Source organism: Crassostrea angulata, chromosome 8 (assembly GCF_025612915.1).
Source record: "Crassostrea angulata isolate pt1a10 chromosome 8, ASM2561291v2, whole genome shotgun sequence".
In the NCBI taxonomy this organism is placed as follows: domain Eukaryota; kingdom Metazoa; phylum Mollusca; class Bivalvia; order Ostreida; family Ostreidae; genus Magallana; species Magallana angulata.
The window spans coordinates 43,991,927-44,004,594 of NC_069118.1; the positions used below are offsets into that span (position 1 = coordinate 43,991,927).

Sequence of the window (12,668 nt, forward strand, 5' to 3'; positions counted from 1 at the left end):
ATATACCTTGGCGCTTGTAAAGGTCAAGATCTTATAAATTATACACCAGTAGTTTAATTTTTTTTTTATTTCTTTATATCAAACTTTGATTGTTTTAGTTAATAATTCAGGGTAGAATACAAGGTGGATTTAAATCTAATTATAGATCTACAACCAGGAAGTAAATTACACAAGTCTCGTACTCTCTCACTCTGATCTCAGGGGTGTCCTCGCAGGCCATAATGGCTGAAATAACGTAGAGGTAAAGGTCGCTGGATCGATCAACGGTGAGTTAGTATTACCTGTGTCAGATAAAATAAAACGTAACTTTGAATATTCGTATTTCATATCGGTTAAGAATTCGACAGATTCTCCACACCATTAATTATATATTAGATTTACTTCATTCACAATGTCAACTTTGCATAAATTTATAACCTTTAACTATATATACTGAACCGAAAGTAGTGGCAATTAATTGTTTTGAATTATCGGGACATCGTCAAGATATCCAAGCTTAGAACCATTTAAAAAAGACCTTGGACTTTCAGACATAACTATCTATTTCTTGCATTAAAATAATGAGCTGGTATCGAGTTTAGTATGCAAAGAGCATGCAGGTTAATCTTGTCGATTTCAAAGAGAGACTGAGTCATGGCTGAGAGACCAACAACGAAATAGATAGGTCTACGTCATTATGCTGTTTGACACAACTACAAAAAGTCCAAGCTCTAATTGTTACTAGTGAACAGACAGAAATACAGGCACGTAGCCCCCCATCCCCCCCCCCCCCCCTCCACACACACACACACACACACACTTTTTCTCGCAGCAACAAATTTTCTTAAATTTACATTTTAAAAAGTATATTATCATGGAGTTGCCCCCCCCCCCCACTTTTTTGGAGTGTGGGGCAAATTGGAATGGAAATAGGAAAATGAAGAGTGAAATTGAAATCATAGATATACTATGCCATAGGTATAGGGTAAATTTTTCATCATGAAAATATAAAATGTCTAAAGGTGTGTGTGTGTGTGTGTGGGGGGGGAGGGGGTGATAGATAGAAAAATTTACTTTTAATGCATGAATTTTAATGCATGAAATATTTTGATAGCAAATATTGTGACTGCATCTTTTAATTTAAGTGTACTTTTCTCATTTCAGATGGCATTTTCTGAATCCCAAATACCACCTGACGCCCAGCATTATTTGGTGTGTGGCACTGAAGACTGTGAGAAGAACTGCCAATTTTACTGCAACGACTGTCACCAACCAATGTGTGAACAATGCAGAGATGAACATCAGAAGAATAAGAAAACCAAGAACCATGAAGTAGTCCATTATAAACAACGAAAACGACCGCTTCCTGTGGAGAAATGCAAGATCCATCCCACAAGAAATATAGAACTTCTCTGTGAAGAATGCCAGATTCCCATTTGTTCTAAATGCACAGCCACAAGAGAACATCGCGGCCATGCATTTACCGACCTAGAATTTGTCTTTGATGAAAAGGTTTCCTTAAAATGTCATGAAGAAATTGCCAAGATTCGAAATTATTCTGATCCAATTTCTCAAGATTTGAAAAAGGAAATTGCTGGTGATGTCACAGAAATAAAGAAGATCATGGAAGACTTAAGAGCATCCATGAAAGCTGAAGCCGAGTCTGTCAAAAAAACAGTTGATACAATTACATCAGAGAAAATAGAACAGGTCGACAAAATAGAACAGTCATTATTAGAAACATTAATCAACCAAAACCAACAAATTGATGATTACATCAACTATCTCAATGATTTAATCAAAACATATTATGGTTACCTATCTCCCTCAAACATAGAACAATTAACATTTGCTCTAAAATCAGAAAACCTAATGATACGACCCATACCAGAGACATCCAAACCAGTCCCACCCGTATTTACTGCAGGTCAATACAGCAAGGAAGATGTCGCCAAACTACTGGGTAGAATAACTGTCCCCAACGCTATACCAGAGAACAGAAAAATAAAACCTATGGAGACTGCCTCTACACAGTTGAAACCTACAGAGAAACAGAGAAAACAAGACAGAGAGAAATCTGACGTGAAACAAACACTGTCTCGGTTTCCCTCTGTCACCAAGGTCAGGGAGTACACAGTACCAGGTGTTGATGGTGTAAATCATATATCACTGGGTAAATCAGGCAGACTCTGGGTCAGTGATAATATTGGTAACCTTGTCCAAACAGATCTACAGGGGAATCAGCTACAGAAGATACAAACCAGTGGTGAATTAGAAGGCTACCACACAGTGACACAGGACGGGGATCTGATCTATACAGACCAAGACAACAAAGTCATCAATAAAATAACACCGGATAATACAATCACTGAATTCATAAAAACAGGAGACTGGGAACCACACAGTATATACTCCTCCCACATCAACGGGGACATACTGGTGGGGATGTATCGTAAAGTCACCAGGTACAACAAGACAGGGACAGAAATACAGAACATACAGAGAGACAACAAAGGGCAGTTACTGTATAATCTACCACACTACATCACAGAAAACATCAATGGTGATGTCTGTGTATCAGACTATAAAATTGCCGTAGTGGTGGTGAATAAATCAGGACAACACAGGTTCTCCTACACAGGTCAGGGGTTTGGGTTTGATCCCTATGGAATATGTACTGATATTTACGGTCACATCTTGGTGTGTGAGACTAACAATAACACAGTTCATCTTCTGGATCGGGACGGTCAGCTCTTGTCTCTACTACTCACATCACTACAATTAGGGCTACAATGTCCCCGTAGTGTGTGTGTAGATGATGAAAACCATCTCTGGATGGGACAATGCAACACCAACGCGAACAGAGTGTCTACATTGATATTTACATATCAATAATTAGTTACTGTGTGTATGTTGTGAGACAATGTAACAACAACACTGAGATAGTGTACAAGGGCTGGTATACACAGTGTACGTTGAAGTACATATACCTCATTCATGCAAGCAGATGTATGTTTATTCTTAATATTGATTAATTGATTATTTTCATTGCTGAAGAATTGACAATAAAATATGTATACATAATTATGTATTAACAAATTAGTTTTTGAAACTTGTCGTTTGAATCTTGACAACATATAGCTATAAAATAATAAATAAAATTCTATACAAAGGTATCCAACTATGATTAAACCAATGAGTAGATTTTCCAAATATTTTAAAGAAGGGATAACAAAACAAGTGACTCAATGTCCTGAATGGTCACCTGAGTATGATGCAAGCATGTTTATTATCTACACAATCACAATGGAAAGATATACAAAGGAATAACATTGGGGGATGCAATGAACAATTTTTAAATTAAAACATTAAATCGAATTTTCTTCAATGTAAAATACAAAGTTTTTTTTTATTTATTCGCTCTATGTAAGTAGCAAATAAGTCAATTTTTATATATTATATATGTATCGCCATCTTGGACATTCTTCTGGTATGACCGGTAGAAATACACAAGTCGGTATGTCGAATAACAATTTATTAACTGTAGTATTCCGGAATTGTCTTTGTCTTATCATGTTGGTTTTGTCTGTTATTTGTCATTGTATGTTTTCCGCCCTAATAAACTACATGTGTTTTGTGTGACTGATTTCTGACTAACTTTTTGGGACAGAACAGTGGCGACGAGGATTAAAGTGTCAAGATGACAGCAGTTTTCGGGAAAATAGATTCTTTCGAGGAGGGCAAAGAGACATGGGAACATTACTGTGAGCGTCTGGGACATTATTTCATAGCAAATGGAATCGGTGACACCGAAGAGGCGGATAAAAAAAAGAGGCGGTCTATTTTGCTCAGTGTGTGTGGCAGTAAAATATATAAGCTGATGAGTGACCTATTAGCACCAAATAAACCAGGTACGAAAACTTTTGATGAACTTGTAAAATTAGTGCAAGATCATTATGCACCCAAACCCTCGGAAATAGTCCAAAGATTCAAATTCCATAATCGTTTTCGCAGACCAGGAGAGTCTGTGGCCTCGTTTGTGGCCGAATTACGTCATTTAACGGAACATTGCAATTTTGGTGCGGCTATTGAAGTGATGATTAGGGACCGTCTGGTTTGCGGGATCATGGACGATAAGATACAGAGACGCCTGCTAGCGGAGAAGGATTTGACTTTAAAGAAAGCATATGAAACTGCAATATCAATGGAAACTGCAGCGAAGGGAGTACTTGATCTACAGAGTGGAACTCCACATGCTGAAACTGTAAACAAAGTGAGTGATGGTGAAAAACCACAAAAAGACAAAAGTAGCATAAAGTGTTATTATTGTCACTTGTTTGGACACTTTGCCGCAGAGTGTAGGAAAAAGAAGGCCGACCAAGTCGCTAATCGGGGAAAAGGAAGAGGAAACTCGAGAGGCAATTTTTGGAGTAACAAACCAAGGGATCAGTTCAGAAGAGAAAATGTGCACAATGTATGTGATACACCTGATGAAGAAGAAGACCCCACTGAGTATACCTTGTATCATATGATGGAGCCGGGCAAGCAGCCACCATATTGTGTGTTTTTAGCATTGAATGGAGTAGATCAGTCTATGGAGTTGGATACGGGAGCCAGTAAGACCGTGATTAGTGAAGAAGTATACAAGACTTTATGTAAATCTGACTCTCGGTTGAACTTAGAACCTTCATGCACAAAATTGCGTACTTACACTGGGGAACTTATTCCCATCCTAGGAACAGTACAGTTGATTGTGAAGTACAAAGATAAACAGTATGATCTGAAAGCAGAAGTGGTAAAAGGGAAGACACCGTGTTTACTTGGCCGTGATTGGCTTGATGTCATTAAACTGTGCTGGGATGAAGTATTTCAGATTAAAACAGAAGTACAGTCTGATGTGGAACAGATTCTGAAAAAATATGAAGTTGTGTTCAAGAAAGAATTGGGGACAGTCCAAGGAGTGAAAGCAAAAATATATGTTGACTCTCAGGAAAAACCGAGATACTTTAAAAGTCGTTCACCACCTTTTGCCTTGAAAGAGAAAATTGAACATGAGTTGGACAGATTAGTTCGCGAAGGAACTGTTACACCTGTAGAGTTTTCAGAGTGGGCAACGCCTATCGTACCAATAGTAAAGAGCGACAAGACCGTACGTATTTGCGGTGATTATAAAGTCACAGTGAATAGAGTTTCGAAGCTGGACAACTATCCTATTCCAAAAACGGAGGATCTATTTGCAATATTAGGGGGTGGCGAACATTTTTCCAAACTCGACCTGAGTCAAGCCTATCAGCAGTTAGAGTTAGATGAGGAATCTAAGAAATACACCACTATTAACACACATAAGGGGCTTTTTCAGTATAATCGTCTACCTTTCGGAATCTCATCTGCTCCTGGCATATTTCAGAGAACTATTGAAAACCTGCTCCAGGGCATATCCAGTGTTATTGTTCGATTAGATGATATACTTGTGACTGGAAAAACCCGTGGTGAACATTTACAAAATCTTGCGGAAGTGTTAAAGAAGTTGGAAGCAGCGGGAGTTCGACTGAAAAGAGAGAAGTGTGTTTTCTTGGCAGATGAAGTTACATACCTTGGACATCGCATAAATAAGCATGGAAGACAGCCAACTGAAGACAAGGTGCAAGCGATCAAGAACTTACCTGAACCAAATAACGTTAAAGAATTACAGGCTTTTCTTGGAATGCTTAACTACTATGGTTGCTACTTACCAAATCTGTCAACTGTATTAGCACCATTACATGAACTCTTAGGAAAAGATGTTGCATGGTCTTGGGGTCCTAAACAGTCAAACGCAATGCAGGAGTCAAAAAACCTTTTGAGATCTTCATCTATACTAGTTCATTTTGATTCAGCCAAGAAGCTTGTCATGTCCTGTGATGCCTCGCCAACTGGGTTGGGTGTTGTGTTGTCACACATTACAGAAGAAGGAGAAAAGCCAATAGCTTATGTGTCACGAACCCTGGCACCAGCAGAAAAAAACTACTCTCAGTTGGAAAAGGAGGGACTTGCAATTATATTCGGAGTGAAAAAACTTCATCAGTACCTGTATGGTCATCATTTTGTTATCTATACTGACCACAAACCATTATTGGGCCTGTTTAAACCTGACCGAGCCATTCCAACCATGGCTGCCGCTCGAATTCAGAGATGGGCTCTGATCCTGGCCGGATACGAGTATGAAATATTGTACAAAGAGGGTAAGAAGAATGGTAATGCAGATTGTTTGAGTCGTCTTCCACTCAAGGAGAGTGTGGATGTACCTGTACCGGGGGAGACTATTTTACTCATTGAACACTTAAACAGTACACCAGTACATGCTGAAGAAATTGAAGAATGGACACAGTTGGACCCACTTCTGCGTCAAGTAACCTTTTGTATAAAGAATGGATGGAAAGAGAAAAATAAGGATGAGGAACTTCGTCCTTATTTTAGCAGACGAAACGAACTAAGTGCTCATGAAGGGTGTATTCTATGGGGAAGTCGTGTGGTGATCCCAGAACCAGGAAGAGAAAAATTATTGGATTTGTTGCATGAAGGACATCCTGGAATAGTCAGGATGAAAAACCTGGCAAGGAGCTACTTGTGGTGGCCAGGAATTGATGAAGCTATTGAGACCAAAGTACGAGGATGTGAAGATTGCCAGGCACAAAGCGCCATGCCGGCAGTGGCGCCCTTGCATCCCTGGGAATGGCCAGATCGCCCCTGGTCTAGAGTACATGCAGATTATGCAGGACCTTTTATGGGATCCATGTTTTTGATCCTAATTGACGCTTATAGCAAGTGGATTGAGGTCTATAAGTCATCTACTTCTACATCTGAAGTGACCATCGAAAAATTCAGACAGGCATTTGCAACACATGGAATCCCTGATGTACTTGTTACGGACAATGGGACCTGTTTTACAAGTCATGAATTTTCCTGCTTTACATCGGAGAATGGTATTCTACATGTGAAGACCTCACCATACCACCCCGCATCCAATGGGTTGGCTGAGCGGGCTGTTCGAATTTTTAAGGAAGGGATGAAGAAGATGGATAAAGGCCCTGGATCATTGATGACCAAGTTGCAAAGGTTTTTGTTAAACTACCGAACAACTCCACATACTACGACTGGTGTAACTCCAGCAGAACTCCTCATGAATAGGAAATTACGAACAAAGCTAGACTTCGTCAAACCTGAAATTCGAGAACGAGTAGAAAATCGACAGAAGAAATTCAAGCACTACCATGATGCACATGCAAAAGGACGAACCTTTATGGAAGGAGATGCCGTTATTGTGAAAAGTTTTCCAAGTGGACAGTGGAAATGTGGGGAAATAACACAAAAGACAGGACCAGTATCATACAGAGTCGCACTACCAGACGGAGGAATCGCACGCAGACATGTCGATCATATCAAGCAGCGACATTTTAAACCATCTATGGAACTGGACAATCCTGATGGAAGCGACTATACTCATACCCCAGTAACCATAGAAGAGAGTCCTACATCCAAAGCATCCGACTGCGAGTCCGTGACCGATACGACTTTACCATTATCCACTACATGTACTTCAACATCGTCCAGCGCTCCAAGCGTAACCAGTCCACGCAGATCATCTCGTTCTGTTAAAAAACCAGCCTATCTGGACGACTACGTAACTCCATAAATAAACTGTTGAAATGGAACCTGTATGTTGTGTGTACCCACCTTTTGAACTGTTAAAGTTAACGATATAATAACTATAATTTTGAAGATATTGCATATACTGATATATATGTAAGTAGTTTTAATATGTTTTATTTACAGTTGATGATCTAGTCAAAATCATTATGAAATTAACTTAAAGGGGGAGGAATGTAGTATTCCGGAATTGTCTTTGTCTTATCATGTTGGTTTTGTCTGTTATTTGTCATTGTATGTTTTCCGCCCTAATAAACTACATGTGTTTTGTGTGACTGATTTCTGACTAACTTTTTGGGACAGAACATTAACGATCCAAACTTGTCGTTTCTGCACGATCTATGCAGTCGGCATGGACAATACAAGGTCCAGTCTCCAACTGACGATCATTGTGGATAACGACTAATTTATAGGTAAAACATACATACAGGTGTAAATAAATAGAGTTACTCTTGACACATACAATAATTAATTTAAAGGATTACTCAAGATATATAATTAGTTCAATAACAGGTGACATCTTAATGTCCGGCGGTGAAGGTCTAATAAGAACTAATTAGCACTAAATTAAAAACAATATGTCACTCTAAATAAGTGTTTCTTACACGGTGACACTGGCCTTAAAACAGATATAAACAACCATTCATCATTTAACGTTTACTGACCACTTACAGCGTTGAATATGCATGAGGTAGATACTATAAATTAATTTACTTTCATGTCCAAAGATTAAACGATTGTCCAAGCCTATGGCCGAAAGTCTCTTGTGAAACCGTAATGAAATGGTTCATAGGAGTGTTACATAAATGGTTCTAAATCATAGTTTTCTTAGCTTGACTACAATGCATAACAATCTACAGTGTTATAGTATATAAATAGTGCCTGTTTGGGAGGGTAACAGTTGAAATTGACACCCCGAGAAAACCATTGTCAACCGACGCGAAGCGGAGGTTGACAATGGTTTTCGAGGGGTGTCAATTTCAACTGTTATCCTCCCAAACAGGCACTATTTATTTTGTTATACTGAATGTCTTCTTTAAAATTTTTAAGAAAATTTTACTGCTTTTATATAGGAATAACGTGAATTCTACAGCGAACCGTACGCGCATAATTTTCGCGCATGTAACATTTTTTAATGTTACCCGTTGCCAAGTGCGTTGCTAACGCTGAGGGTAATAGTAAATATTATTAACTGCGTCTTAACCAATCAGATTTTAGTATTTAACATGAAAGTATAACAATTAAATTTAGAAATTTAAGATAATTTTTAATGTAAAATGATGAACTACTAGTACACAAGGTTATTTATTGATTAATATATTAAATATGTCAGGTTTTTAATTTCGAATTTTCTGGGTTGCAGTAAATTCACAATTTGATTTTCCACGTTCTAGCAAATTCCGATTTTTTTTCGTCATGACAAATATCTCAGAAATTTATCGATTTATACATGCATACAAGTATAATATATGTTGATTTTTCCGCTCCTCAGCCAGAACTGTTCCATGGTCAGCTCTGACAAAGACCGTGTCAAAAGAGAGAACATGTAGAAATATATGAGATAACTATTACCATATTTCAAAAAACGTTTCCTTCATATTCCTGTGAACTTTTTAACTTGCTGTTTATTTCTTGACTCATCTTTTTACCATCAAAGCGACAAAATCAAGAACATTTAAAACAGCTACATGTAGATACATTTATCTGTAATTTGAATACAGTTATAAAAAAGGTGTAGAAGTTTTTAATGCAGTTCACCTCCCTATAGACACAGCGTGAAGCCTGGACAGGACCTGTAAATCTAGTGCCATTTTGGGATTTTTTTCTTTGAAATGGGATTTTCCCTGCTTTAATCTTTGAATTTCCAACTCTAAAGCTGCTGTTTATTATTTGAAATTGTTTATCATTCAGAGTTGTTTATAGTTGTAAATATATATAAAATAAATGTAATTAAGAGAATAAAGAAATTGTTAATTATTTAAGAGTTTGGGTGGTTAAAAACCAAGCAAGATGTACAACCCATCGGCTCATAATTAACAGTGGAAATCAATTCAAAAAGAAACAATGAGTCTCTCTTGAACATTTTGATAGGGAAATGCCAAAAGTCAATATTCATGAATAAATGCTAAAGTGTTTGTATAACTTTTGTTTTACTACAGAGTAATACGGGATTTGAAATTACTCGAGTACTTTATTTTATATATAAATTGACATGTCCACATTTTATCTTTTTAGTGACATTTTATATTTATATTGATATATGTGAACACACTACCATTATGTAGTAAGTTCAGAAAACAACATGAAAAGAGATAAAAAAGAAAGAAAGAGTGCATATAGCACGGAGAGAGAGAGAAAAGAGAGAGAGAGAGAGTCATTCCTTGATTAAGACTGAATTTCATGGAATTTATTTATACATCGATCGTAACATAAAACATTAGAAGAGATAATATATGTATAAGTACATATACATGAGTTATATATATAAGTTTCCATTGCTTCCATCAAGCAAACTGTATAAGTTATTGAAAAAGCGCATCATTGAAATAAGAATGAAACATATTAACTCTCCACTGTTTAGAATGTAAGTATTTTAAAACCCTGCCATCGATAACCTCAAGATCTACATTCTCTGAACATCCGCATTTGACCGTTCTAACGTCATAAGAAATTGTTTTTGGGTGGATGATACATTTACATGTATGAAATCAAAATAAAAGGTGTGGTTTAAATCCAACCATTTTTTTTTCTCAATGCACAAAAAGTGACACGATTATTAATATTACACTAATTCTGATTAAATTTAATAAAATGCATGATATTGATATCAATGAAAGCAACAGTAATTATCTCCGGACGTTTCACTTATCCGGACGATTGGACGAGGGAAGGAAGGCGTCTGGATGCTGAGGCACCACTGAATAAATCTCTAATATTTAGATTGAAACGGTAGATAACTCTGTACATGCTGATAAAACAATAATAAACGAGTTGTCCTTCTTGGAAAATTGCGGCTTTGCAACCAGTATGAAAGTTGTGTTTCGTCAAGATGCAAGATAATTATTTTGAGGTGCAAGAAAAATGTAATTAGATAATAATTCGTAGAAAAAGTACATAAGTATCAAATATCACACCCTCATGACTTCCAACATGCAAGATGCAACTTATTTATGTCGATGACCGACAGGATTGTATAAATATGGCGACATGCGACTAATTGTGTCAACATGCTACTGAGTTTTTCGGTATGAGACTTATCTATGTCAACATGGTACTTATATATATGACGGCATGCGACTTATTTATGTCTAGTATATGCGATTTATTTATGTCAACATGCGACTCATTTATGTTGACATGTATCTTAAAATGCAATTTAGTAATGTTAGTATGCAACAAATTTATGTTGACATGCGAAATAGATATGTTTACAGATATCTTATTGATGTAATTGTTATATGATTATATGCAATTTATTTATCTTACATGTTCACATAGACAAGTTAGAATTCAAAAAGTTAAATGTAACAGATAAGTTGCATATGTCGGCATAAACAGGTCGCGTGTCAACATAAAGAAGTTGCATGTTGACATAAGTAAATCGCATGTCGACATACAGAAGTCGCATGTCGACATTAGGAAGTTGCATGTCGACATAAAGAAGTTACATTTTGACATAAAGAAGTTGTATGTCGACATAAATAAGTTCTGTGTTGACATAAATACGTCGCATGTCACTATAAAAAAGATGCATGTCAACATATTTATCTGAATTGCATTTTGAAATAGATACATGTCAATTGTTGCATGCCATTGACATATAACTGAGTTAATGTGGGCAGTGATTGAAATTAACTTTCTGACATTTTAAAATAATTTTTTTATTACATTTATTCTTGATTATTATAATAATGCTGCATGTTGACTTATTTATTCTGCATGTCGACATCATTTTGAAAGTGGCGAATAACTATGTCCCACGGCTGTACTTTACAGAAAAATAACTTACTACAAGTATACAAGGGGCATGATATAATTTTATATCGTAGACTTCATAACGATGGTCGAGCAATTTAATCGTTTAACACCCAAGAAACACCCAAGAAAATGAACACCACTTATCTTGAATATTGAAATATATAGTTTATTCTGCATGTTTGGGGGGGGGGGGGGGGGTAAAAATATACCGCCACACATGGAATTTTTTTCTGGTGGTGGATTGGTTTGCTAGGAGTAAGGACGGGTTTTGGAGAGTAGAGTTTCACCCCCCCACCCCTCTTGATTCGCGCATGGCCATAGAATAATCATGTGTGCGATATTTGATAATATTGAAAAATATTTTACAATGTCTGAACGGATTATTTTTTTTAGCTTGTCAACGTAGGGTTCGTGTGGCTGTATTATGCGTTTTTTGAACATTCTTATCCTGTTAATCATTTTGCTTGCTGACAAAATTCATAAAATAAAAAATAACTTGCATATATACATGAGTACTAATATGCCACCACCATATATAAAGTTGATGCAAGCCATGGTATATGTATCTATAATATACTAGTAGTGCATAAGCATAGTTGATACAACTACATTTTATATTCTATAAGTTTTTTTTTTTTTAAAGATACAGACAAACAGGTGTACGTGTAGGCTACGGTGGCAGCTATAGGACATATCCTTTATATATCTTTTATAAATAATAATAGGAAACAAATAAGAAAGAAAATAAAAAAAATCGAATAAATACACAAATCAAGATTCAGGATGTTGTGTTTTCAACAACATGTATGTATATGGCACGCCAAATTCACAAAAATGAGCTAGCCATAGTTTCACAGTCGATAAACTAGATTTAACGGTTGTAAACTATAGTTAACGACGAAAATCTATATTTCACATCTGCAACCCATATATAGTTAACGCGATCATCTATGTTTTATAGAGGTGTTAAACTATAATTAACACTGAAAACAGCCATTTACGATTGCAAAACATGACTTAATTAT

The 12,668-nt window shown here is 36.5% G+C and overlaps 2 protein-coding genes across 2 annotated transcripts; both read left to right on the forward strand.

Moving 5' to 3' along the window:
- Nucleotides 1–191: 191 nt before the first annotated feature.
- Nucleotides 192–3,084, forward strand: LOC128160057 (E3 ubiquitin-protein ligase TRIM71-like). Its single transcript, XM_052823318.1, has 2 exons — nucleotides 192–266; nucleotides 1,144–3,084. The coding sequence occupies exon 2, from the start codon at nucleotides 1,144–1,146 to the stop codon at nucleotides 2,872–2,874; it is 1,731 nt and encodes a 576-aa protein (XP_052679278.1). The 5' UTR covers nucleotides 192–266; the 3' UTR covers nucleotides 2,875–3,084.
- A 565-nt stretch (nucleotides 3,085–3,649) lies between these two features.
- On the forward strand, nucleotides 3,650–7,664 carry LOC128158210 (uncharacterized protein K02A2.6-like). The gene has a single exon (XM_052820970.1). It carries the CDS (start codon nucleotides 3,680–3,682, stop codon nucleotides 7,649–7,651), a length of 3,972 nt encoding a protein of 1,323 aa, XP_052676930.1. The 5' UTR covers nucleotides 3,650–3,679; the 3' UTR covers nucleotides 7,652–7,664.
- The last annotated feature ends 5,004 nt before the right edge of the window (nucleotides 7,665–12,668 follow it).

What these genes read in the sequence shown, in the direction of transcription:
- LOC128158210 (XM_052820970.1), top strand. Translation starts at nt 3,680, where the DNA reads ATGACAGCAGTTTTCGGGAAAATAGATTCTTTCGAGGAGGGCAAAGAG.
- LOC128160057 (XM_052823318.1), top strand. Translation starts at nt 1,144, where the DNA reads ATGGCATTTTCTGAATCCCAAATACCACCTGACGCCCAGCATTATTTG.